This window comes from Aspergillus uvarum (assembly GCF_003184745.1).
Source record: "Aspergillus uvarum CBS 121591 unplaced genomic scaffold BO82scaffold_81, whole genome shotgun sequence".
NCBI classification, from domain to species: Eukaryota; Fungi; Ascomycota; class Eurotiomycetes; order Eurotiales; family Aspergillaceae; genus Aspergillus; species Aspergillus uvarum.
The window spans coordinates 54,723-80,814 of NW_020291378.1; the positions used below are offsets into that span (position 1 = coordinate 54,723).

Sequence of the window (26,092 nt, forward strand, 5' to 3'; positions counted from 1 at the left end):
TAACAAGGCTCCAGTAAGGGAAAGCTCATATAGTGAGACATGCAGCAAGCTGAACCGAGCTGTCCTGCAATCACTCCCTATACGAGCCAGCGAAGCTGTCAGGCCGCTTTGTGGCTTGCGCATCGACGTTCGCTTCGCTATCCATTCCAATATGCACCAATCAAACAGCTCCCTGATTTGCTTGGGCTTTGGGCTTTGAACCCTCCAAAAATGGGGAGACAAGCAGACTGAATGATTTGCAAGACTGTACTGTGTGGTCTCAATTAACCAGCGACAACTACTTAACCCCGATCAATGGGCAACAGTGTCGCTTTCACGGTAATAGTGCACACCAGAAAGAATTCACTCGCTCTTAATCACCACGATGTTCGAAGGCCTGATCCAGTCATACTCTCAATCATTTGTTCTGCAGGCTTTGGCCAGCATTGAGCATCAAGAGCGGTTGACAGTAGTGATCAACTGTCACGCCAAGGAGCCAGAAACCGTTGTCTTCGGACCCAAGTCAGCGGACAAAGGTGTACAAATCGTGATCTTGGATCATAACGCTTGGGTTCGCATCTGCCAGGCTTTTGATTTGGTAAGATGATCTTTCACCATCTCAGGACGATCTAATCCTTTTCCAGGGTTTCGCGGAAGCATACATCTACCAAGAGCTTGAATGTGACGACCTCCGTCATGTGTTCCAGGTTAGAATCCCAACCCAGGTCTCCCATACCCTCAGCAGCAAGGCTAGTGTCTAACGTAGACCCAGCTTTACCTCCGCAACCGTACCAGGCTAGGCTTTGGTAACCGTCTCCTCAGTTTTCTTCCCCGCCTCCGCCACCTACTCTTTACCCCAACGAACACTCTCGCACACTCCCGCTCAAACGTGACATTCCACTATGATACCTCCAATGCCCTCTTCGCCGCCCTCCTTTCCCCAGACATGAACTACTCGAACGGATGGTGGTCGAACAATCCCCATGAGACCCTCGAGGCTGCGCAGATCCGCAGCGTACACAACATCTTACAGAAAGCCCGCATCGCCCCAACGGACCACATTCTCGACATCGGATGCGGTTGGGGAAGTCTGGCAATTGAGGCCGCCCGGCTGATCGGGTGCCGCGTGACGGGCATCACCCTTGCGTCGGAGCAGAAGGCGCTGGCTGAGAAGCGTATCAAGGCTGCCGGGCTAGAAGATAAGATCACAATCCTGCTGTGTGATTACCGAAATGCGCCAATGCCGGCAGGCGGGTATGACCGCATCGTGTCGGTGGAGATGGTAGAGCATGTCGGGAAAAAATACATGGATGGATTTTTCGGGACGATCTCTCGGCTTCTGAAGCCTGAGGGAGGTATTCTCGTGATGCAGGCGATCACGACGAACAACATGGTGAGTGTGTCTCTTCAAACTGTTTTGCGACGTATAGCTGATGCGAAGGGATGGGCAGATGCATGATAACAAGCCCGGTATTACCACCTTCACCGATCGATATATTTTCCCCGGCGGGTACCTTTGTTCCACGAATGTGTTCCTGAATGCGTTGCATACCGGGTCGAATGGCACGTTAGAGCTTGACTCTCTACAAAGCATCGGGCCGAGCTATATCAAGACCCTGGTGACTTGGCGAGAGAACTTCCTTGAGAATTGGGACCTCATCCGCAAGGATTACATTGACAGACACCCCGAAGCGACCGAGAATGAGATTGAGGCTTTCCGACGGGTGTGGGTGGTAAGTACCTATTCTCTCGCAGCGCTGCAGTGGGCGTGACCATTGATGGAATCTAGTATTATTTCACCTACTGCGAGGCAGGCTTCCGCTCGCGTGTGCTCACGAACCATGTCATCACCGCTGTCCGAACGCCTGAGCCTGCGATAAATGACCCAATCCCGGTGTTTGATGAGGTCCTGGAGCCAAACTTGGGATTCGACAGCAGCCACTTCAAGTATGAAATTTTCGAGTAGCTACCCACAGGTCGGAGCTTGAGCATGGTGGGTTCGCCGGTTCGGTAAAATGGACAGGACTTGTTCCACAGAGAGCGTGCGTCATAGTATCGGCGAAGACGCTCGCTGTTGCAGGATAATTCTGCTTATCGAATTCTCTCAATTTGCCAAAGTCGCTTCAACGTCACCATGTGAATAGTTACATCTCTCAGTCTGAGACCGGGATTATCGTAGCAAGCTGCTGACTGAAATCGATAACAGAGAGTGCCGATTCGGCTCCCAGTACTGCCAAGTGAGGCGTAACACTTTGAGGCATTCAGGTCGTCAGTAGCGGTACCACATAGACTGTCATCACGTGATGCTGTAGCTCTTTCTACCAAGTCCCCTTACTCTTTACAGATACAGGACGCCAAGCAACCCATAAATTACTCCCAGCGTTGCCCCGAGCTGCCTGAGGTCTCCCACAACGACCTTCCCCACAGAAGAGGTCAAGCACTCAAAGTGAAGTCAACAAGCCCCGACCTCGGAAGCCGTTTCATAAAGCTCGTGCCAGCTTCGCCCAGCCCGCGCCAACCGGATATCTTAGTGCCCTCTTCTCCGGTCTTCGAACATCTCGATGTCCGAGATTTGACCTATCCTCGTGGAGCCACTTACTATACAGGCCAAAGGCCCATCTACCCTTGGCCCTCGCGCATCGCTTCTTCTGCCTTATACTTGTCCATCGCAGTCACCCACATTCTTTCGTGTATACTCCCAAAGACCTACCTACCGCTCTCTCTGCGCTCCGTCAACGACGCCAAGAACGATCCGCCACGGTTCCGTCGCTGCTTCGCATACAAACAGGGAGCATCTGGGTTCGAAGCATACGCACTAGAGAGATTCATTGTGGCGGGGAACATCCAGCCATTGCTCCAAAAAAGACTCTCTGTGAAAAGCACACACAAAGGTGCATCCGTATCTATAGACCTGAAGGTCACAGTCCTATTTAGAATTAGAATATTAGACTGCACAAGTTTATAATGCTCTGCGGTTGATATGATGTTGTGCTCGACTATACAGAGCATGGAATAAAACTAGATTGCTGACAACGAGCTGGCAGACTAACGCCGCGAATATCTAGGACGGGCTCACCCTGGACGTATAATGGGAAGGAGCTGCGTGCTATTTAGGGAATTGACGATGCGCTAGCTATACGACATCATCCTGTGACACAAATTTGATCTGACTCTTAGGGAGCGCACCTAAAGCACATTGACAAGATCTGCTTCGAGGAGATGAAGACATAACACATATGTTGTAATCATGTTTGCCAAGATCGACACCTCGAAGCTGAAGAGATAGAAAAAGCTCATTCATTTATGCTCGGATCACGAGCCCGATGACAAGGACCGTATGAAGAACAACATGATTCTGAACCGTGGGCCTCCTCATCCAATGCCCATGCCCGCATCCACCACTCCGCCTCTCAATCATTATAGTAGAAGGCCCCATAATGCTTTGGGCCTCCATTCTTGTGCCAATAAGTAACCTCATCATACTCATCTTGATCCTGACTCGAAACTCTCGTCCCCTGCTCGCCTCGCAACGCCAGTCGCTTTGTCACCTCCGTGGCCTCGTTCAAACTCACCAACCGTCTCTTAGCTGGGTGGCGAGCAGCTGACTCACGAGCAATTCTGTAAACGGCGTTCTTCGGATGTTCTGGCGCGCGGTAGTTCGGATCAAAGGTCCCCGTCGAACGCTCAAGGACACAAGTCATCTCGGGATTCTGAGCTCCCTCTCGAGTTCGGTCTCCTCTCTCTATTGGAGGGCAGGCCGAAGTTACGTGTGTCACCCAGCTGTCGGTTGCGAGCTCAAGAGGCGTACTTCCCACAGCATTTTCACGGAACAGCAAGTCAGGACGATACTCAAGCAATAGCCTCAGCAATTCAGGGTAGCCAGAGCGGACTGCTTCATGAACTGGTGTATTTCCTGCACCGTCGAACATCTCCAGAAACCTTTGGCTGATTGGGCTTGAGAAATCCAACACGCAACGTGCAGTAGCCTGGAAGTCTGGATTTTTGTCGTCTTGGCTATCTCTCGCCCATCCCTGCTGATTGCTCGAAGAATGGAGCCAGCGTGCAAAGGGGGTGAGAGATCCTGGGTCATCGGAGGAGCGCTCAGTGAGCAGAGAAGAGGCGAGGCGAGGGTCAAGCATACGGAGGAGCTGTTGAGTGCTGTCCGGTGCTAATCGCGGGCGGTTGCATGCGTCACAGAGCGCTAGATGAATGAGGTTGTTGCCCTTCTTGTCGCGGACGGTCTGGTCCGACCCTGCGTTGATAAGAATTTGGGCGATTTCTGGTCGATGAAGGGAGAATGCCAATGCTAATGGTGTGTGACCATCCACCGACTTGACTTCCAGATACTCGGGAGCACGCTGGACCAGGTACTTAACCAATGCGATTGAATCCTCTGACAGATCTGCAAGCACCGCGCAATGTAGCACAAACTGACCTGGTTTCTGTGTCAGCTAAAAAAAGTCTAGAAAGCAATTTTACCCGGCACTCACTCTTTGATGAAAGCCATTTTGTAAGTGCTGTAGTCGTTTTATCCCCCTCTTGAGCCAACACCTTTAATCTCGCGTCGTGCTGGTGCTCCATAATGAACTCTGTGTAGAGCCTTTCCGGCAGTGGACTCAGGTACCACTCGACACTCTTCGAATTTCCTTCAATCGCGGCCAGAAGAAGTGGATGATCGTTCATTTCAGCCCATGAGTTCGTCATCCCTCTGCCAGCCGCCGCCCAATCCGCTCTCTTTTTGCCATGAATGGACAGCCCTTGGTAGAATATTGGTTTCTCCGTGGGATCAACTTCGCACGATTGTAACATAGCATCTAGAGGCAAGTCGGCGCCCGTGTGTCGAATAAGCTCTTCGAGACAAGTCAAATGCCCCTTTCGCATCGCTAATCGTGAGGCATCACATGATACTCGATAGACCCTTTTATCAGGTGAAGCATTTGCTTCGGTGAGTTCCTGACCGGATTTTAAGAGGAAACGCAGCAGCTCAATTTTGTTGACCCAAATTGCATACTCGAGAAGGCCGTTGGGACAATCAGACGTGTCCTTACAAAGTTTGTCGCCGGTCTCCAAAGCGTCCATATCTTTGTCGGTCTGGGCCGCAAGGTACCTAGCCCCTTGACAGTTCCAGTTGAACATTTCATAGGCGGAGACTTCACTCTCAACTTGCTCTACCGCCTCGCCTATGTCCTCAGTAGTAAACTTGCTAGAGACCACATTCTTGCGGAAACCAATACTGTCACTTTCGTCGAGCAACAAATCACTGTCATCTAGGTCCAACTCATATTGTTCATGGACGTCAGACTCTTTCGGCTTGAATTGGGCTTGAGCGATCTTGAGAATAACCCTCGCCAGCTGATAATGGCCACGTATGGCAGCAATGGAGAATGGAGAGAAGTCATGACTATCGCGCGCAGCAATCTGCAGTGGCAGATGGTCGCTTTCTGCGTCTCCAACTGTCAAGGTAAGGCGCTTGACGGTGTCCAGGTCGCCAGCCCAAGCTGCTTGGAATCTGAGGGATTGAGAAACAGTTAGAATGTACCTATAATAAGCCCTGCAGGTGTAATACTTACAGTTCGACATAGGCTTCCTGCTTTTTGTCAGTCATATCGCGCACATTGGGGAATTGGAGCTCGGGCTCGAAGGGCTTGAGCTTCTTCGGTTCCTTTGTACTTTCTTCTCGGAACTCGATAAGATCTGGGCATAGCTCGTGGAGAGGCTTGCCTCCCTTGCTAATAAGAGCAGCTTCTAGGGTCTCGAAATCAGAGACAAGGGTTTTAACAGCTAGATCTTTCTCCGCTTGACCATTCTCTTGCAGGCCCTGGTTGTTGGACTTGCGGCCCAAACGTTTCCCTGCCCTATTCTGATTTTTGGCGTCCCACACAAGGCTTTTGGTCGACCACCGTTGATATGTATTCTCAGTGAGATCAGACAAATAGTCTTTGTCGAAGCTGTATGTCTGCCAGCAACGCTGCTGTGACTCGTCTTCCGGATAAGCACGAAGCGCCTTGAGCTTATTCCGAACGCAGTCTAGCAAAGACATTCCGTCACCATTGCTTCCCAACTGGTAATCTTCATCCTGAGCCCTATAGGCTTCGGGTGTGAGAGTGTTGACGTCAGCTCCAAGTTCCAAGAGCTCGAGAGCAAGCAGTGGTAGATCCTGCTGGATTGCTAACATGATAGGCTGCGTCAGTCGGTGTCGGAATATTTCCTTCAGCCGATCATTTGATCTGTCTCGAAGCTGCTCGTAAGCCCCTTGACCAGGCTTCACAAACTGTTCGAATTGAATGAATGGGCTTGCCCCGGCCTGCAACAACTTTTGTGCCCCTTCACGATTCCTTGACGAGATTGACGCAATGAGCGGCGTCAAGATCTCGGGATACCAAGAAGAACCTCTGCATGTGAAGTAGTTAATTGCTTTCCGCGTTGCGGGGGCGCTGTAGCTCATAAAGACGTCCAGAAGGTTGTTGTACCAAGAGGCAACGACGTAAGTCAAAGGGGTGGTATTGTCCATATCAGCCTGTGTGGGTGATGCGCCCAGCTTCAGAAGTGCTTCGGTCATCGTGGCTGCCTCAGTGGGAAGTAGATTCAGTGTCAGAACCAGGTTCAAGATAGCGGCTTTGGGACTGTTGTCGTAATCATGCACCAGTTTCACCGGCAAAAGCACGTCTGCTCCGAAAGATGACACGAGCTCGTGGGCCACATCAGCATGGCCGTTGAGAATGGCCAGATGAAGTGCAGTTGTACGACTATCCCAGGATGCGGCATTTATGTCGTAAACATCAGGCTCATCTTCTGCGTCTTCAATCGGGAGAGGGTCGTCAATGTCCGTCTCAACATTCTTGTCCACCTTCACAAATGACCCGGTAGTAAAAGACTGTGCCTCCTCAGCGGGACTAGGATCATTCTCCTCATTTGCCTTAAGGCTATCTGCTTCGCCTTCATTTTGGTCACTTTTCGTAAGTAAAATACGGACCATATCCACCGACCCTCGTGCAGCAGCTAGGTGCAGGGCAGATCGGCCATCCGCCAGGCGAGACACCAGCCTTGCGCCATGATCGACGAGGCATTGTACAATTGCCGGTGTTGAGGACATGCAAGCTAAATGCAGCGGTGTCCGGCCCGTGCAATCGCGACTGTTCATACTTAGGGTGTCCGTTGAGACACATCCCCGCACCTTTTCCAAGTCGCAGTCAACGATCGCCTGGCAAAGTACTTCTGTGTGTCCCAGATAGGCCATATCTGTGTCAATCGTTAGTGCAGGCCTTGTGATAAGGAGACTTGCGTGCGCTTACCAGTCCACTCGGTCTCTGTAGTCGGATTAAAACTTCCGATCTCTTGGCGTCCAGGATCGTCCTTGATAAAGGAAACGTCTCCCGAAACATAAATCTTGCTTTCCTTTTCCGCGATCTCACAGTCCTCAGGCGACATTGGTATGGGACAACAACCACAACAATCTTGGATAACATCCTCCACATTCCCAAAGAAAGCAGGATGTCTGTGAAGGTGAACCTGTCTTTCTTTTTTCTTGTTCCATTCCGCGTTGAGTAACAGGTCCTGTGCGTAAATAAGTCGCTCAATTCTCTTAGCGTTGTATCTGGGCCCATATGGAAGTCTCTAATGCTAGAATATCAGCAGGTCAGCCCGTTGTAGAACGAATAAGAAGACGTACGAATGTTTCATATGAAGAGATATGGTCTTCGTTCTCCCACTCCGCAACTTCATCATCCCAGTCGCTCTTGAGATCACCACGCACGCCCTTCCGCCATGACCTGCTTTTGGGTGCCGGCCGACCACGCTCCTCTCGTCTTTGTTCAATGTAGAAGTCTCGGTCAGTTTGCTTAGGTAGTCTCTCTAAAACCAACAAGCGGGCCAAGCCAACTACCCTTGTGAAGCTTCGCTCGAATATAGTCTGTCCAAGGTCTTTAGCTTAGAGATAAGAAGGTTGCAAGGGCCTACTTACTGGATCGACTTGTGATCTGTCTAGCTCTGGCCAGAAGACTTCGAATCCACGACGAGAGTATTTGGAAAGGCGATTTTCATACGAGGGAGAGCGCCTTGTCAGATCAATAGTGTTAATCTGTGTGATATATGAAGCCAAAGCACGAGGCGAGACATAGACTTGCTTGCCGTCAAAGGCGGCGCAAGAACAGTCCACATCGAATCCAGTTAAAATCTCCGCTACTGAGTTGTAGATGCGCAGGACAATTTGAATGTGGCGGGTCGGATGCTGGGAGACGATTGTGATTGTGTTCTTGGTTCTCACCGTTGTCGCCTCGTAGAGAATGGTGTTCTTGATCCGGTCTTCGATCTGCTTAATTTTCTCCAGGGCCTGTTGCTCATTCAGCCCATACAAGAAGAGATCAACATCGGATGCGGGGGCTATCTTCTCATGGTAAAATTTGCGCAGCGAACGCTTCGAGTCATTGTATTTTTCTGGCACGGGAAGTAAGCAAGTCACAACCGCACTTCCTGCGACTACCACATTCGACCAGTCGAAATCACTCAACGCGCCCTCGGAAAAGATGGTGAAGTTCCTTTGGAATTCTTCCAACTTCGGAACCACCGCTGGAGAACCATTGGATCGGCGGTCTTGCTCTTTCAATGGTAGAATATACTTCTCTTTCTCTCGCGGGGTTTCCGAGTCAAGCTGACGTGCCCGGACGTGGATATTGGCTATGCCATTCTCGTCGTACAGTGGAACGACGTTCAAATGTGGATCTCTTAGAAGGGGATGAGACGGCTCCTGGGCGAACAACTTCCGTACCACCGCGTCATATTGATTGTACGGTTGCACAAGGTCATGTACCGAGGCAAGGGGCTGGCTTTGGACCCAACTGGGGAGATTCTGGTGCTTCACAGGTAGAGAAGGAAGTGTAAACATAGTCGCCATATTGGTGGCAAGCGAAGCAGAGAAGTGACGATGTGAAAGGAGTTGGTATGTCTTCAAGGGAAGCGAGTTGAAGACTTAAGTCTAAAGGAAGGAGACTTTCAACCAGGCGGGATGGAAGAAAGATGTAATTTTCAATGATCAACATCGAGGTGGGGGTGTCTTGCCGTGTTATAAAAGTCCAGAAGATCCATCATTGATCGGACAGACTACATTCCTAAAGCGGGCTAGTACAGGCTTCACTTCAGTGCCTGTAGGCAGAAATGTTCACCGCTCTGGCACAAGATCCAGGCACCGACACCTCGTTGCGCTTAGTCTAGGCAGAAGCTCGAAATATGCCTGAGGCATTAGGGACTAGGGCAGCCAGTCATGGCTCATGGCGCAAACGCGACGCTGAGTAGACTGTGACGTCATAACTTGATTCAGCCTTCAATACCAGCTGCCGATCGATTAAACTGGATCCGGTGTGAGTGCAAATCAGATCACCTCGTCCGGATCTCATTAACAAAGATTTGCGGAGTGATCTACATGAACATTTGCGCCACCTCTTCGGGCCTGGACTACATACACATGTATGTCGCGTACATGTGTACTGTACTTAGTAGGTACTCTACCGCGCACTACGAATTACTATGTACTCGGTAACGTGCCTTGAGAACGTAGAAGTGGAACTGGGTTAGATAATCTCAGATCTGCCGGTTTCATCGCAACTCATGATTGGCATTCGTGAAAGAGCTTCAGATCATACCTATAGGGGAAGCAAAAGAGGTAAATCAAGGCGGTCATAAAATGTTGCCACTGGCCCACATTTACGTTGCGAAGGCACCCGGGCATAGTACAAGAAAGCTGGTTTGTCATCTACGGTAAGTAGAGGTGGCTCCAACCATCTCCAGCCACCGGGGGGCGAATACGAGATCTTAGGCTTGTGGCTAGATACTGCAGAATCCTCGGAGGGTTGTCTGATTGTGTCCAAGGACCTTCATACTTTCTGCAAGTATAGATACACCCACCAAGGCCCCTACCTAGGTCTCCTCGTGCTTAATGCATCCGATCTCGGCCTGATCGACCATGTATCACCCTCGCTAAACCTATCCAGGGTTATTTCAAATGGACTAATATGTATGCAGGTTGCACTGAATATAAGTTTGGCTTGGAAAGTTGATAGATAACACAGCTTGGCGAAGATGAATTGATAGACATGCTACTGTTGCTAGCTTGCGTAGACATACGCAGTTTTACAGGTCTCGCGTTCTGATCCGTACCGAATTGAAATTACTGTGAAAACTGCACTGGGTTTCGTGTAAAGATAATAGAGATCTGTTCCGGCAAGACCCGCTACCAATTAATTAACATTATCATCTACTTGCTTGGTCTAGTAAACACTCTAGGGAGTACCAGTACTAGTAGTTCACAATGCGAAAGTGCCGAAGGTATCATAGTGAGTACTATCCGATCATAAAGCATGTCTTACGAGGTGATATTCTGATTCTTGAAAAGGAATCTTTGCTAACTGCATCCCTTGTATAGTTCCTGCAGAGACCAAAACTGTTAGGCCTCTATTACCAAGGCGTTCATCATGCTGTAAGCACTAAGCCTGTTTGACGGGGCTAACTAGCCAAGCAGTAAGTTAGCTGCGGGTAACTTAACTTTTGCTGCAGTTCACTGCTCACCACACCTCTTTCCTTTGTTTCTTTTCTCCACTATCCATTTTCTTCTTCCACCGACAGAGACTCGTTCTATAGTCCGCATTTCTACATCGCAAAGATATTGCTAGGTGCACAAAGAACAAATAATCCATGCTTCAGGAAGTCCAATTCCACCCTCTACAGCCTATTGGCGAAAACATCTACTTCTGCCAGTTTCCCGAGCTAACAAGCAGTGGCCCCGCCCTGATCACCCTCTGTACTCGGCTGGGAGACGCCACGCCTCCGCGGATCCAGAAATATATCTCAGGCTATCAGAACTTGTATCCGACCTCTGCGATTCTTCTGATCACGACGCGCATCCTAGAGATCGGTCTACTCCCTTTCAGCGTCCTGCACGCGCGGTTGGCCCCGGCCCGGGATGTTTTGCGGTGGTTCAACAGCAGCGGCGACCATAATGACAGCTATTCCATCCTCCTGCATATATTCTCTCATGGCGGATGCAATACCGCCATCCAATTAGCCCTCTCTCTCCAGATAGAGGATACGAGAGGTCATCCACCACTCGAATTAGGGAGATACCTGGGCGGGATCATCTTTGATTGCTGTCCGGGTGATACCTCCTTCGGGCGCGCGTACCAGGCCGCAGCGCACTCTTTACCGCCGCGCTCAGTGCTGGCGCAAGCGGTCGGCAGAGTACTGCTTTATCCGGTGATTGGTGTTATTACTGGACTCCAGCAGACGGAATGGATGAGCTCGATTCGGGGCCTGCGACGGCAATTGAATGACCCAGCAGTTTTAAAAAAGACGGCTCCCAGGCTGTATTTGTATGCAACAGCGGATCAAATGGTTCGATAGGAGGATGTGGAGTCGCACCAGAGAGAGGCGGCTGCCGACTTGAAGAAGTGTTGTACAGTGAAACAGATTGCTTTTCCAGATAGCCCACACTGCGCCTTGGTGAGAGATCATTCTGATCGTTATTGGGCTAAAATTGAAGTGTTTTGGGAGGAAAGAGCGACGACAGGAGGTTCTGTGGTGCCTCCGGACTTGCCATTAAGTCATAAGCCTCGGAGTCGACTTTGATGATGTTGACGGTCAGAAACCGGACCGTGGAATCGGACTGGTCATGATTCTCAGTTCCGCGAAGGGAGCTGCAAGCTATGCTGGAAGTAGCATGCCCCCAAAATCAAATTGAAGCCATAGGCCATTCAATGACTGGTCATCTGGGGGACTCATTCGCTGAGGGAGTTGGTCAATGACAAGATTGTGCGGGCGGGTCTGCTCAGCCTTGTAGTGGAGCCGTCGGAGGAAGGCCTTGAAGTCCGCGCCGTCTCCTACTGTCCGACCATGCACCCTCCGCACAGCCGCATTTTTCCACCGCGTTTTTCCACCGCGTTTTTCCACACCAAAGTGTATGCCAAGCATATCCTGAAGTTACTTACAATCATTATTCAGTGTGACAATTACCGGCGAAGCCCACTAGGTATAGATATCTTATCGCTCCAAATATACATTTTGAAGAAGAAGGGAAATCGACTTTCAGACGATTCATCCTACACCCAGGAAGATAGCCGAAATGGCTATTGTATAAATATTGGAACTAAGGTTCGGTTTAGCTAAGTGGTGGTGGACAGCCGTGGATACTCGACCTATCCAGCCTCAGATATACGATATGTATGACGGTTTCAGCATGAACGCTAACTACAAGCCTACTTCCTGTTCACAAATGCTGAGAGCTACAATATATCCAGCTGAGCGACCTTATGATCGGCCTTAATGATCATGGATCTGGAGTACGGGGCCCGCCAGCGGTGGCCGGCCTTGCGAGGCCCACATTTCCCGCCCCATCGGTTCCAACGGAAAGCCGAGAGCCGAGCCTCCTGGTCTCTCCGACCGCTTGTGACTCTTTCCAGTCAGGTGATGGGTGAGCCTTGCTGTTTTCGCCAAGCAATGCGCACTGGTATAAAGAGTCATCGACTTTCCATTTGGTATGAACACCTCATTTGAACAGACAAGCAAGGCAGAAAATGCACGAAACTGAAGTCCTCATCGTTGGCGCAGGTCCCACCGGCCTGGTCACGGCTCTGTGGCTTTCGCGCCAAGGCATCAAGGTCCGCATCACCGACCGAACGGAACGCACCGCCACAACCTCCCGCGCGCTGGCAGTCCATGCTCGGACTCTCGAGCTGTATCGACAATTGGACCTCGGAGATCGGCTGGTGGCACTGGGCCATCCGCTAGGGGCAACGAACATTTGGACACAGGGGGTGCATCGGTTTCGCATCCCCTTCGGTCACTTCGGAATGGGGTTGACGCCGTATCCGTATATCTTGATCGTTCCTCAGGATGCGCAAGAGAAAATGCTGGAAGAGCGATTGAAAGACTTCGGGGTGGAGGTGGAACGGAACATGGAGTTGGTGGATTTCGCGGAGAACGATGGCGGGGTGGTGGCGCGGTTCAGGGACGCGAGAACACGGAATCCTTCGCTGGAGTCGAGCGAAGTAGCAGATGACCTCCAGAAGTGGGAAGCCACGTACATCATCGGGTGCGATGGCGCTCATTCCGCGGTCAGGCACACGGCAGGGATAAAGTTCACCGGCGAGACGTATGGTCAAATATTCTTTGTCGCCGATATCGAGGGCCAAGGGCCTGCCATCAACGGCGAAGGACACCTCCAACTCGACGGCGATGTCACCTTCCTCACTCTTGCCTATGACTCAAAGCGACATGCCCGACTGATAGGCAATGTGGATGGGAAGCAGCTAGCTCACATCCAAGCCAAGGAGGACATTTCAAAGGTTAATTTCGAGGACCTGGCCCTCGCCACACCAGCTATGCGCCAGATGATGGAAATTGACAAGGTGAACTGGTTCACAGCGTATCGAGTTCATCACCGCGTGGCCGACAAGTTCCGGAGCGGTCGCGCGTTTCTCGTTGGGGACGCTGCCCACATTCATAGTCCAGTCGGAGGACAGGGGATGAACACAGGCATTGGTGATGCGATCAATCTCGCTTGGAAGCTGGCTACAGTGTTGCAGCGAAAGGCGGATGCATCCCTGTTAGATACCTACGAGTCGGAGCGACGAGCCTTTGCGCTGACTCTCGTCGAGACGACTGATTCGGCCTTCAACAAACTGGCCGCCAGAGGCTGGCTGGCCAATTTCATGCGCAGCTACCTCATTCCGTTCGTCGTGAAGCTTGCCGTCAAGTTTGGGTTTGTTCGTCGACGAATATTCTTTGGCCTGTCGCAGCTCAAAATACAGTATCAACACAGCCTACTGTCTGCCGGGTCTGCCGGTGCTGTCAAGGGTGGAGATCGGCTACCATGGGTGTCAGTAGGTGAAGACGACAACTATGAATCTCTCAAGGAAATCACTTGGCAAGTCCATTTGTACGGCGAGCCTTCGACTGAGCTGGCGAAATGGTGCCAGCTGAGAAACATTCCGTTGCACTGCTTTGGTTGGTCCTCTGAGCATAGGCAAGCAGGATTGGCACGCAATGCAGCATATCTGATCCGGCCCGACACATATGTGGCTGTGGCTGAGGCCTCAGGTAAACCCGAGCGATTTGATTGTTTTTTGCACGATATCCAGCTCGAAGTTTCATAGCTTTCTCTTTACCACGCTGCCTAATGCCTAATGTCCAAACATCTCAACTCCACGAAGAATAGACTATATATCAGTCTCTTTGCCAACCACATTAGGATTAATTGAAGTCTAGCTAACTCTGCACCTCCCAAGGCCTAAGTAATGGATATGTGCATAAAAGGGTCCACTAAGCGCATCTTCTGAGCGTCATGACTGAGTGAACAACTACAGAAGCCACAATTCAGTGGGCTACGCTGTGGTAGCTGTTCAACCCATAACCTGGAAAGAGCGTCTCTCAGAGGCACCATCTGAGATCCGACCGTATATTTTACATTCCATTTTAACTAATATGAAGGTGCCTGCCTGAAGCGACCTGATGGTTTAGAGCAGCTTTACTGTCAATTTTTTCATGGCATTTGTCTAGATTCTTCGGGCTAAAGCTTAGACGTGAAGCCAGCGAGGGCGATGGGCCGAGATCAGTTGTTCGGATGGGATACACCTGCTTGAGTTGGCTACCTAGTCTGTCCATCGTGTGACAAAGGGACCCGGATGAGTGGAAACAACCTGTGGACAGAATGATTTGACCTCATTCCTGGAAGACCCTACCCAGCAGAGACTAGTGCTTCAAATTCCATCTCATTTGGCACAAAAGACAAAGCCCGACTTTACAGGTGCGAAGGATCGATGATGCTCCGGTAAGATATTCTTTCATGTAGGTCGTGGCGCCGCAGCGGTCGTTGAGTTACGCCATATTTATCCTTCGAAGTCCAGGTGTTTCGACACATGGCGATTTCAGCTTTCGGAAACCGAGCAGATTCTCGAACTGCCTGCTTAAAGAGAATCCCTGCACTGCAGTTAAACAAACTCATATACAGTCTGTGAAGGGTTGGTATTGCAAATTTGTATCTTAAGTTTAGTGTACTGTACACAGAACCGCCGCGACGCGCAACGTGCATACCCGACTCACCTCAAGACAACCTTAAATATGAACTCATGATGGATGAAAGCAACGAGCACAGCCACGTGTACTTACAACCTTCAAAGAGATAAAGAAAGCGCAGGCGTGGTAGATCCGGGCCTAAATCTGGTAAGCGAAATCTGAGTGTAATGTAACGGGCGCGTACCAGAGAACAATAGAGCCGATCCAGAAACAATACACCTCGACTATTGTGTGCACTCGCATGCCTATTATTCTCCCACCCCACAGTTCTTCCCTAGCCAATGCCCTGAAACTTATTTGCTCACAGGGAAGTTTAAGAGAAATCAAATAAAATACAGAAAGACCTCACCGTCCAGAGCGCGTCCTCCAACACAGAACACGGGATATTCAATCTCAACAACAGGAGCTACATCAATCACGCAACGATGACCGAAATTGTAGAATTCAGAGCTCGCGAGCTTCCTATCCGCCAGCAGGGATGTTGCAAGCCTTCAATCCCCGAGAAAGCAAAGCCCGTGGTCGTGGACAAAGAAACCACCCCTGCTGAGGCTGTGACAACACGACCGAGATTCTGCATCGAGGATCATCCCGGTGACCGGCCACGTGGGATTCGCGTGGGAATTGTCGGGGCCGGACTATCGGGGATCACAGCAGGGATCTTACTCCCTGCCAAAGTGCCAGGGATTGATCTGACCATCCTGGAGAAGAATGCTGACGTCGTAGGCGGCCCCTCTGCCATCTTTTCGTTGGATTTGTGTGAGAGCAACTAATCCTAACATGGGCGTCTAGGGCGGTGCATGGTATGTTGCCACCGCTATTACAACTTCTATTTCTATCGTTTCCATTTTCACTTCTCTGTTGTACAGGTTCGAGAATACCTACCCTGGTGTGCGGTGTGATGTGCCCGCCCACGTCTACCAGTCCGGCTTCGCGCCGAATACTCAGTGGAAAGAGGAGTTCGCACAAGGACCAGAGATTCGCGAGTACTGGCAGGGCCTTGCCCGTCGGTTCGATGTGTACAAGTACTTGCGTCTGCAGCGCAAAGTCCTCCGAGCGGAATGGCAGCTGGACGAAGCCAAATGGAAAGTCACCATCCAAGATCTTCGAGACAACAAGGTGACGACCCGTACCTGATCCGATAATCTAAATTAACTCCTGCTAACAAGAGAGAAGATATATGAAGAGACCTTCGACATCTTCATCACCGCCATCGGGTACTTCAACACGTGGCGCATCCCCAATTTCAAAGGCATAGGTCAATTCCAAGGCGCCATATTCCACTCATCCAACTGGGACCACAGTGTCCCGCTCGAAGGTAAACAAATCGCTCTCATCGGTAACGGTGCATCAGGCATTCAAATTCTACCCGAAATCCAACCCATCGCCTGTAAAATCGATCACTACGCCCGTAGCCGCACCTGGATCGTCCATCCGCCCAACGTCGACGGGGACTGGCAACGGGCGTCTCTCGCAGCCGACAAGTTGGAGTCCTTCCGCGACCCGCAGACCTACCTGCAGTACCGCAAGGAGAAAGAGGCGGAGTTCTTCCGCGGGTTCGCCACCTGCTTCCTGGGCTCGCCTGAGAACGACTTCCTGCGGCAGATGTGGACGACCTCGATGCTGGCACGCGTCGAGCACAACGAGGCCCTCCTCAGCGACCTGATCCCGGACTTCCCGCCTTGCTGTCGTCGTCCCACCCCGGGACCGGGGTATCTGGAAGCGTTGATCCAGCCGAATGTGGAGCTCATTCGCTCGGGAATCGACCGCCTGACGCGGGATGGGATCCAGACGGTGGACGGGGTGGAAAGGCCCGCGGATGTCGTAATCTGCGCGACGGGCGCCAACTCCGATCTTGTGCCGCCATTCCCAGTCGTGGCCTTCGGGGTGGATCTCTGCGAAGCCTGGGCATCGGACGGGATTTACGGGTTCCCGTACACGTACCTCGGGACAGCGACGCCCGGGTTCCCCAATGCGCTCTGGTTAGGCGGGGCCCACGTGGTCGGTCCCAGCGGGACAATCCCCAACTGCGTGGAGAACCAGATCACCTATATCGCGAAGATGATTCGCAAGGTCCGCGGCCAGGGGATCCGCACGTTTGTGCCGGCCAAAGCCGCGGCGGATGATTTCTTCGAATATTGCCATGCGTTCTTCCCACGGACGGTGTGGACAGGAAACGATGACTCGACGCCGGGGAAGGCAAACTGTCGGTCGTGGATGAACGGGGGACGGCCGAATGGGTTCGTCCATGGCCTTTTTCCAGGAAGTGCCAGTCTGGCAAACTTTGTTCGGCGGGATCCGCGGTGGGAGGACTGGGAGTATACGTATACGAACCCGAGCGGGAACAGATTCGCCTTCCTGGGCAACGGGTGGACAACACGAGAGATGCAGCCTGATGCGGACTTGACACCTCACCTGAAACAGCCGGACCATATTGATTTGAGATCTTACTTGGAAGGGTGGTGGGATGTCTAGCGACTAGGTAGAATGCTGTTTCCTATCTGATTGACTAGAATGTCAGTGACTAGATTATTTGTTTTGGATGGAATGATTTATAAATGCTAGATTACAGCCGATCTACATGCTAGACCAAATCGCCACAGTCGCGAGCAAGTGTAATAACGAAACAGCCGTCACTCGTTGTATCATCTTCAAGACACTCAATATATGTACACATGCCGTTGTCAGGCTACCTTCCGGGCAATCAAGGCTTGGTGGAAGGAAAGTTGCCCGTCCCGAGAATATCCCCATCGTCCTCCGACCCGTTCATCGCGCGATCGATGCGGAACTGAGACGTCTTGAACAGCCGGGGCATGCACGTGTCCTCGAAGGAAATCTTCTGCACCACCATCCGGGCCAACTCCTGCGCCGAGCGCCAGATGACCGGCATGCCGTGGCCATTGAACCCGGCCAGAATGAACTGGCCCTCCTTGCCGGGCACGGCACCGATATGCGGGTTGGAATCATACGAGTACCCCATGACGCCTGTCCATATCTGGTCGACTTTCGCCCCGGTGTTCTCCCACCCCCGGTACGTGCGTTGCATGTAGCCGTCGTAGTAGTCCTTGGCGGCGTCGATGAGCTCGCTGTCGTCGACGTTGTTGTACCATTGCTCCTTGAAGGGCCGGAACTTGGACGAGGCCCCGCCGACGACGATGCTCCCATCGGCACGGGGGATCAGGTAGGAGAGGGTGTTGTCCTCGGTGCGGTTGATGTAGGAGTTGTTCAGAAGCGGGGCGGTCGTGCCCGCGGGCACGGTGATGCGGCAGCAGATCCCCTTGCACGGGACGATGTTCTTGGCGTATTCTGGCAGCAGGCCTGCGACGTAGGCGTTGTTGGCGTGGATGACGGTGGCGGCGTGCAGGCTGCCGCGCGGGGTCTGGACGGTGAAGCCGCCGTGGGGTGCGGGGGTGATGGACTGGGCTGGGGTAAACGTCTGCAGGTTCACCTTGCCCGACGCTAGAGCCGATTTGAGGAGGTGGAGGATGAATTTGTATGGCCACATCGTTCCCGCGGTGAACGAGGCGCAGGCTTTGGCGCCCTTGACCCCGCAAATCTGCGCTGGGTGATTAGTACGTCTGCTTGAGTTGAGGGATGGGGAGAGCTTTTGGTTGGAGGCACTCACCCCCTCGACATCCTTGCCGGTGTAAAAGACCACGTCATTCATATAATCCAGATCCAGCGACTTCATGCGATCATACACCTCTTTGGCCTTCTGGGCCGCCTCCTCGTTGCACCAGACGTCGATGGAGCGCGTCAGAGTGAAATCGCAGTCAATCTGCTCCTCCTCAATCAACTTCTTCATCGCGTGGAGGTGGGAGATCTCGAACTCCGCGATCTCTGCGCCCGCGCGGACGCCCGCGCGATCGATGTACGTCGGAATGTGGCCGTAGAAGTCCGGACGAAGGTGTCCTCCATTGCGGCCAGTCGCGCCGGAGCAGGCCCCTCGCGCTTCCAGAATGGTGATTGATTTGATGGCGTCTCCATGGTCGCGAAGCAAGTGGTACGCGGTGCTCGTGCCAGCGTACCCGGCGCCAATGATCACCACCTCCGACTGCTCGGGTAGTTGTTCGGTGGACCGGAAGTTGTGTATTTCATGGGGTTGATTCTGCCAGAAACACTCCCCTGGATTGGGGCCTGGAAAGCAAGTGGAAGTTGTCATGTTTAGGAGAAAGCTTGGGGGTGTAGATCGATGGGTGTAGAGTTGTGGTGGTGAAGGTTATCGCGCGCCCCGTGCATCCTTTTTAAGGAGTCGGCGATAACAGCCGAGGCTTATCGTTGTATCGTTTATCGTATGTATTGCTTGGTGGGCAGGTGGGCTTATCGCGTCGATTATCTTATCGGTCGCTGGTCGCTCCTTCTCACGCACGCACACACAGACGGCGGGCCGTCCCGAATAGGTAATTGGAGCCGGTTCTAATCATCCGATAAGCTCCTAGCAAACACAAACCACAACAACAGCGGTCACGGATAGTCGATCCTCACCATGCTAGCTAGCTTCATGTTGATGGACCAACAAGAGAACTTCGATTTGCAATGCGGGGTATTGGGCATCCATGTGCACAATACAAAATGGCGCCACTCTTGCTCTCTCGTTTCTGTGAATCATGGCCTCCATTCCTCTCACGCAATCTTCTGTCGCCATGGATGTTTCCGCCCCCTCGGAGAAGAAGCCGCCTTACCAACAGACCAACGAAAAGTATGATGGGGACCTTGAGGCCACCGCGCCCGGCCACCTCGATGAAGCCCGTGATTTTCATCAGGGGCTGCACCAGCGTCACATTCAGATGATTGCCCTGGCCGGGACGATAGGCACTGGGTTGTTTTTGAGTTCCGGACGGGCAATTGCCCATGCAGGGCCGCTGGGAGCTTTTCTGGCATACACGATTATCGGTGGGGCGGTGTTCAGTGTGGTGGCGGCGGTGGGAGAGATGGGCAGTCTCGTTCCGCTCCAGGGTGGAGTCATTCGCTATGCTGAGTTGTTCGTGGACCCAGCCCTCTCCTTCGCCAATGGGTGGAACCAAGTCTATTCCTATCTTGTCTCCATTCCATCCGAGATTGTTGCGGCCGCCGTGGTCATCGAATTCTGGACCACCATCAACAATGCTGTCTGGATCACCGTATTTGGTCTTCTCATGTTGCTCACGGCCTTGGTGTTCGTGCGCGTCTATGGCGAGCTTGAATTCGGCTTCTCCATCCTCAAGATCATGCTGGTCATTGGCATCAATCTCATGGCGCTGGTGATCACCTGTGGTGGAGGCCCCAATCGGACCAGCATTGGATTTCGCTATTGGCGCGACCCGGGCCCGTTTGTGCAATACCTTGGCATTGGAGGCTCCCTGGGACGTTTCCTGGGTTTCTGGACAGCACTGAACAGTGCTCTGTACTCCTACAGTGGAATTGAAAATATCACCGTCGCAGCTGCGGAAACACGTTCTCCCCGTCATGCCATCCCTATGGCCGCTCGTCGCATCTTTGTCCGGATCCTACTCTTCTACGTCTTGACCATCTTCATGATCGGGCTTGTCGTTCCTTCCGACGATCCCAATCTTCTGGGGTCCTCGGGAACTGCTTCTGAGTCCCCGTTCGTTATCGCAGCTCGGAACGCCGGAATCAAAGTCGTGCCATCCATTATCAATGCTGTGGTACTTACCTCCGCCTGGTCCGCCGGCAACTCGAACATGCTGGGCGGTTCGCGCATCATGTATGCGATGGCAGCCGAAGGTCACGCACCCCAGTGCTTCAAGCGCATCAATCGTTTCGGCATTCCGTACGTGGCTGTGACAATTCTGGGAGTCTTCATGGCGTTGGGCTACATGACGCTGTCGAGTTCGGCTAGTACCGTCTTCACCTGGCTACAGGATATCGTATCGATTTCCACCCTGGTCAATTGGGGATGTATCTGCATTGTGTACCTGCGCTTTCTCTATGCATGCAAGAAACAGGGCATTGATCGACACAAAGAGCTGCCCTGGGCTGCCCCTTTTCAACCATGGGGTACCTGGTTCGCGCTGGGACTTTTCAGCGTCCTATTCCTGACTGGTGGGTATCAGACCTTCATCCACCGTCAGTGGTCCACGGAGACATTCATTTCTTCATACTTGAATGTCCCCATTATCTTTGCCCTGTATTTCGGCTACAAGTTTTGGGCCAAGAGCAAGATCATCGGGTTGGAGGATGTGCCCATTCGGCCGTTCATCGAGCGTTACCAAGCCAACCCCGATCCTGAGCCGGAACCGAAGCGCGGGCTCAGGCGGTTGAACTTTCTCTGGGGATGATGCCACTTGCTTTGGTGTGATTTGATCGAGTATAGCATGTCTGTAATCTAGCGACTTATCTGGCGTGTTTGTTTGCATAACTGTCATAATCAATCTTGTATTATTTCTGTGATAACTGGACCTGCCGTGCCTCGCCACTGTACCATTTACTTTCTCCTCTTGATTGCCGAAAAGGGCAATACTGAAGTAGCAGTAATAGAAGAAGTGTTATCTAGCACCAAATGTGTCAAGCATAGACAATACAAGATAAGCCATCGATTACCCCTGAGCTTATCAAGATTATCGAGTGCTCCGCATATCCACCCACCCCATATCTCATATCGGGGTCAATATACGACCGTGGGGGCCATGTCGACTAACGCTCCCTAAGCAAACTAGCTGCATGCGACAGATTGCCCGGCCGTCTATCATGCGCGACTAGATTTCCCCGCACGGCCGTTGGCCCGGTATCGGCTCGCGATAAGACCGAAAAGCAACTCCGACCTCATCTGTACCCCTCTTGAAGTTCCCCCCTCCTCGACCATCACCGCCACCACCGAACAGCTTCACTTCCAATCTTCCCCAGCCCACCCACATACCACCACACCACCACGCAAAAATGACCAGCAAAAACGTCGTCTTCGACGTAGTCGGCACCTGCGTCTCTTTCAGCGCCTTCTACGAGACCATCCAACAAACCCTCGGCCCGCAACTGGCCGCCCACAACCTCACGGCCCAAACCTTGGGCTTCACGTGGATGACCAACGCGGAGCTGCAGTTCACCTTCTTGTCGATCTCGGAGAGCTACAAGCCCTACAAGCTGGTGCTCACGGAGCTCTTCTACCAAACGCTCTTCATGATCGGCGTCGCCAACCCGACGGCCTTCGCCACCGCGGCCCAGCGCGACGCCTGCGTCGAGGGGTACAGCGCGCTCGCCCTCCGTCCCGGCCTCGCCAAGTGCTTCGCCACGCTCCGCGCCGCGGGTTTTACCGTGTGGTGCCTCACGACGGGGGACACGCAGCGCGTGCGCGGGTACTTCCTGCGCGGCGGGGTCGACATGCCCGCCGAGAACTTTCTGAGCTGCGATACGGCCGGCGTGGCGAAGCCGGCGCTCAAGGCGTATCGGCCGGCGCTGGAGGCGTTGGGGTATGCTGAGGGGGAAGACAAGCCGTGGTTCGCGGCGGCGCATCTGTGGGATGTCGCGGCGGCGACCAAGGCCGGTTTCCGCGGCGCATACTGTACGGTCTACGAGGGGGAGCCGTGCTATCGCGTCTTTGAGGCTGGGTTGGATGTTACGGCGGATGATCTGGTCGGGATGGCGGAAGGGATTGTTCGGGCGACGGAGGGGAGGGCTGAGTAAGGGGTCTAGTTGTTGGTCGGGGAGGGTTGGGTGTAGGGGTTCATAGATTTTAGAGTTTATAAAGCTTGTGTTGTTTTGTGCGCTTGCAAGGGAGATTACGCAGAGTTCGACGATACTAGCTATCGGTATATTCAATCACTGGGTTTGTTATGATATGAGACTGCTCGAGGCCCGATAAGGCTTGTTGATCCCGCCTGGCGGTGTAGCGCCCGTGGTGATCTGCGGCAGATAACATCCACGTGACTAGGAAAGCAATGACATAATCCAGGGGTCTGACAATTTTCGACCGTATAATCGGTGTTTCAGCTTCAGCGTCAGGCTCCAGTGCACCAGCACTGCATGGCAAGCAGCTTCATAATTCTGTCAATCCGCTCAACGCAGTCTTCATGCCTACACACAGACCCATAACTGGAACCTCTGTTACTCAGCATCCCAGATCATGGATGAAGACGCCACGCTCACCCATCGCATGGTGAGCGTGGGCTACGATGGCCGAGACGAGAAGGCACACGTGATCACTGCCTGCAAGGGTCGCCGATGCGTCGTGCGGATCTCCGGGGACTATTCTACAAGTCACCGATCACGCTGGAGACGTACAGGGAAGTGACACAGACAATGTTCGATGCAAATGAGGACCGCGTCACGTGTGACCACGCGACGGACCAGCTGTACCGATGGGCGCTGCGCCCCTTCGAGGACTGGATGAAGCGGCTGGAGCAGCCCACGTACGCGGGCCCCTTTCCGACGCTGGCGCACTACCTGGACCCGCCGGAGCACCGGTGGAAGCTGTACGTGGTCGAGGAGGCGCCCGAGCCGTTCCTGGACTACGACGTGCCGCCGCGGCGGGATCAGCAATTGGGCGTGTGGCTGCCGCGCTACGAGCTGCATCCGGACTGGCGGCTATTCAAGCCGGAAGAGATTCTGGCTTCCCCGGCGGACGATGACGAGGAAGAGCTTGCAAAGCTCCCCACGACGGTCTGGCCGCGCAGCAGCACCGTGGCTGGCGATATGCCCATGTGCTACTTCAAGCCCCTGCAGCGCTGGCGGTGGCAGCACGCCGTACGCGAGATGGAGACGTATAAGGCCTTGCACGAGGTGGAGGACTTCGACGACTTGCGCGTGCCGCGGGTCTGTGGCGTGGTGACGGGGGACAGAAAGGGCTCGTACGTCGGGCTGCTGATCTCGTATGTGGAGCACGCGGGGACGTTGGAATCGCTCGTTGGGCCGGAGATGCCGCTAGACTATCGGCGGGACTTTTTGGTCCAGCTGACCCAGACGCTGGATCTTCTGCACGAGCTGGGGTTGACGTGGGGCGATGCGCGCCCGTCAAATGTATTGATCGATCTTAACGATGGCGCGTGGGTTGTGGACTTTGGCGGCGCGCATGACGAACCGCCTATTGGCGATTGGGTCAGCAAAAGACATTTGCATACGCCGTTGGGAGACCGCGAAGGCTTGTACAATATTACGCGCATGTTGATGGCAGGTATAGTAGATATGCCGTCCTTGCCGTTGGATGACGATGCAACCACCGATGAAGAAGTGGATGAAAATGATGATGATGATGATGATGATGATGATGATGATGATGATGATGATGATGATGATGAGGATGACGAGGATGAGGAAGAAGGACTGGACGAATTGGAGGAAGTGAGGAAGTCTGAAGACCTAGAACAACTAGATGGATTGGCAAAATTCGATGAATTGGCAAACGACGACCATTTAATAGCATGTGACCCTCACCCGGGACTTGATAACATCCGGCCCGGATACCTTCTTCTTTCTATCTTAACTTGCTTTTCGGTTAACATGTACATACCATTTCGCATTTACCATTAGATACCCCTCAAGCCAATTCACATGCGAAGTTTCTACACATCAGCTCTGTGGAGCAGCATCTCGAAGTACAGTATCCTCGGCGGAAAGACCACACCACCTCCAGCAAGCATCCCACAGCTTTTCCCCTGTGTCTGAATCCATACTAACAGCCGCAGGGATGTCTTCTTTTCGACCTATATAGTAGCCCCTCGTTCCTTGGAAAGACGGGTCAAGACTCAAGGCAACTAAATCACGCCCAGCGTCTTCAGTGGTCCGAAATATCGTGGTAACGTGTTTTAGAACAGGCATGAGGAAGTTGATCACCGCGAAAATCATTCGAGTGGACTTTTTCTGCTGACCCTGTGATCTCGCGCTTGGTAGACCACCCGGGTCCATCGCTATCGCCGTGATGCTTGATAACCTATCATCCTGTCAAAAGTTAGCCAAATCCTATTCTGCACCTCTGGTGACAGTCAACATACTCTCTTCAAACGTCGATTGAGATCATTCGCCAACGTGACATTCGCCAACTTGGCCGTGGCATATCGCTGGAAGCCCCTATCATGTACAAGGGCAGGGGGATCTGGTCCCGGTCTGAGCAACTCCTCCATATTAGCTGGAAACCGTGGTCGAAGCGAACACAACGGGTTTGATTTCTCTGGGTAGTGCGTGATGGAGCCTAGCATGACAATGCGGCCGGATGTGACGTCCATGCTTCCGAGAAGCTTCAGGATCAACAAGTAGTGCGCGAGGTGGCACACCTGGAAGGTGGCTTCGTAGCCATCGGCCGTGAACTTCTGTCCTCCTTCAAAGCAAAGCGAGGCCGCGTTGCAGACGATGGCTGAAATGCGAGGGAGTGCTTCCGAGGAAATCAGACGAGAGAGCTTGTCCGCAAAGGAGCGCACGTTGGCCAGCTTGCCCAGGTCGAGGCTCTCGAGATGGACTTTTGCATTTGGGAACCTTGCCACTAGTGCTAGAAGCTTTGCGGTATTGAGATCCTCTTCCGGAGATGGGTTGCGGACAGTTGCAATCAATGTATTTTGAGGGTGAGATTCTAAGAGGGCTTGGACAAAGCCCAGGGCTAGAGAGCCGTTGGCGCCGGTGAGGACCACTGTTTCTTCCATGGCTGCACTTTCGAAATAACTGAGGAAGGTAAAGATCTCAAATCGAGGTAACTATGGCATTGCTGGCTCTTTTTATACCTCCCAACCTTGAATTGCCCACCGTCTGTGCACTCTCCAGAGTTCGCACGACAATACCTTATGGTACCTGGTAGTCATTACTAGTCTACAAGTAGTAGGCGCCTGCCTTGGCGATGAGATCACGGTGGCTGCAGGCATCACTCGGTTGACTCATGCGATGAGGCTATGTCAAAATCTTCAGGGTTCCAGAAAAAAGCATTCCAGAAGGAGTCTACGAAGGAAGCCGGACTTAGCATCCATGATAAATTCCGTAACCAACTACCAGTCGGGCGCTAGGCTACTCTGAGCAGGCGCAGGCCTTGGCATGGCTTGACAAGACCGAGATGCTTTGTCAGCCGTCCCAAGACATCCAGCTCCTGCTTGAACTTCAAGGAGTTACCCAACTCCTTATCCTCCCCTGTGCTGGAGTGAGAAATTTT

The 26,092-nt window shown here is 52.6% G+C and overlaps 10 protein-coding genes across 10 annotated transcripts; 7 read left to right on the top strand and 3 right to left on the bottom strand.

Moving 5' to 3' along the window:
• Window positions 1-333: 333 nt before the first annotated feature.
• On the top strand, window positions 334-2,165 carry BO82DRAFT_321377 (putative 2-heptaprenyl-1,4-naphthoquinone methyltransferase). Its single transcript, XM_025632735.1, has 5 exons — window positions 334-577; window positions 624-686; window positions 752-1,372; window positions 1,431-1,712; window positions 1,769-2,165. Exons 1-5 carry the CDS (start codon window positions 365-367, stop codon window positions 1,943-1,945), a joined length of 1,356 nt encoding a protein of 451 aa, XP_025486817.1. The 5' UTR covers window positions 334-364; the 3' UTR covers window positions 1,946-2,165.
• A 912-nt stretch (window positions 2,166-3,077) lies between these two features.
• BO82DRAFT_436479 (ankyrin repeat protein) lies at window positions 3,078-8,965 on the bottom strand. Its single transcript, XM_025641119.1, has 6 exons — window positions 7,940-8,965; window positions 7,649-7,888; window positions 7,272-7,593; window positions 5,550-7,218; window positions 4,470-5,488; window positions 3,078-4,414 (listed from the first exon to the last, which is right to left on the bottom strand). Exons 1-6 carry the CDS (start codon window positions 8,867-8,869, stop codon window positions 3,390-3,392), a joined length of 5,205 nt encoding a protein of 1,734 aa, XP_025486818.1. The 5' UTR covers window positions 8,870-8,965; the 3' UTR covers window positions 3,078-3,389.
• A 1,571-nt stretch (window positions 8,966-10,536) lies between these two features.
• On the top strand, window positions 10,537-11,752 carry BO82DRAFT_358950 (uncharacterized protein). The gene has a single exon (XM_025636435.1). It carries the CDS (start codon window positions 10,663-10,665, stop codon window positions 11,365-11,367), a length of 705 nt encoding a protein of 234 aa, XP_025486819.1. The 5' UTR covers window positions 10,537-10,662; the 3' UTR covers window positions 11,368-11,752.
• A 682-nt stretch (window positions 11,753-12,434) lies between these two features.
• Window positions 12,435-14,439, top strand: BO82DRAFT_201753 (putative FAD binding monooxygenase). Its single transcript, XM_025630612.1, has 2 exons — window positions 12,435-12,497; window positions 12,571-14,439. The coding sequence occupies exon 2, from the start codon at window positions 12,813-12,815 to the stop codon at window positions 14,115-14,117; it is 1,305 nt and encodes a 434-aa protein (XP_025486820.1). The 5' UTR covers window positions 12,435-12,497; window positions 12,571-12,812; the 3' UTR covers window positions 14,118-14,439.
• Window positions 14,440-15,461: 1,022 nt separating this feature from the next.
• On the top strand, window positions 15,462-17,508 carry BO82DRAFT_346633 (flavin-containing monooxygenase; the record flags this gene model as incomplete). Its single annotated transcript, XM_025633762.1, has 4 exons — window positions 15,462-15,755; window positions 15,826-15,836; window positions 15,903-16,152; window positions 16,207-17,508. 4 exons carry the CDS (start codon window positions 15,462-15,464, stop codon window positions 17,506-17,508), a joined length of 1,857 nt encoding a protein of 618 aa, XP_025486821.1.
• Window positions 17,509-17,587: 79 nt separating this feature from the next.
• Window positions 17,588-19,218, bottom strand: BO82DRAFT_346637 (NAD(P)/FAD-dependent oxidoreductase). The gene is made up of 2 exons (XM_025633763.1): window positions 18,659-19,218; window positions 17,588-18,589 (listed from the first exon to the last, which is right to left on the bottom strand). The coding sequence occupies exons 1-2, from the start codon at window positions 19,193-19,195 to the stop codon at window positions 17,738-17,740; spliced, it is 1,389 nt and encodes a 462-aa protein (XP_025486822.1). The 5' UTR covers window positions 19,196-19,218; the 3' UTR covers window positions 17,588-17,737.
• A 458-nt stretch (window positions 19,219-19,676) lies between these two features.
• BO82DRAFT_346639 (aromatic amino acid and leucine permease) lies at window positions 19,677-21,376 on the top strand (the record flags this gene model as incomplete). Its single annotated transcript, XM_025633764.1, has 1 exon — window positions 19,677-21,376. The coding sequence occupies one exon, from the start codon at window positions 19,677-19,679 to the stop codon at window positions 21,309-21,311; it is 1,635 nt and encodes a 544-aa protein (XP_025486823.1). The 3' UTR covers window positions 21,312-21,376.
• Window positions 21,377-21,822: 446 nt separating this feature from the next.
• On the top strand, window positions 21,823-22,653 carry BO82DRAFT_358952 (putative 2-haloalkanoic acid dehalogenase; the record flags this gene model as incomplete). The annotated part of the gene is made up of 1 exon (XM_025636436.1): window positions 21,823-22,653. The coding sequence occupies exon 1, from the start codon at window positions 21,910-21,912 to the stop codon at window positions 22,648-22,650; it is 741 nt and encodes a 246-aa protein (XP_025486824.1). The 5' UTR covers window positions 21,823-21,909.
• A 314-nt stretch (window positions 22,654-22,967) lies between these two features.
• Window positions 22,968-24,527, top strand: BO82DRAFT_358953 (uncharacterized protein). Its single transcript, XM_025636437.1, has one exon. The coding sequence runs from the start codon at window positions 23,266-23,268 to the stop codon at window positions 24,490-24,492; it is 1,227 nt and encodes a 408-aa protein (XP_025486825.1). The 5' UTR covers window positions 22,968-23,265; the 3' UTR covers window positions 24,493-24,527.
• On the bottom strand, window positions 24,512-25,920 carry BO82DRAFT_425908 (short chain dehydrogenase/reductase SDR). Its single transcript, XM_025640344.1, has 2 exons — window positions 24,954-25,920; window positions 24,512-24,900 (listed from the first exon to the last, which is right to left on the bottom strand). Exons 1-2 carry the CDS (start codon window positions 25,593-25,595, stop codon window positions 24,532-24,534), a joined length of 1,011 nt encoding a protein of 336 aa, XP_025486826.1. The 5' UTR covers window positions 25,596-25,920; the 3' UTR covers window positions 24,512-24,531.
• Between the last annotated feature and the right edge of the window lie 172 nt (window positions 25,921-26,092).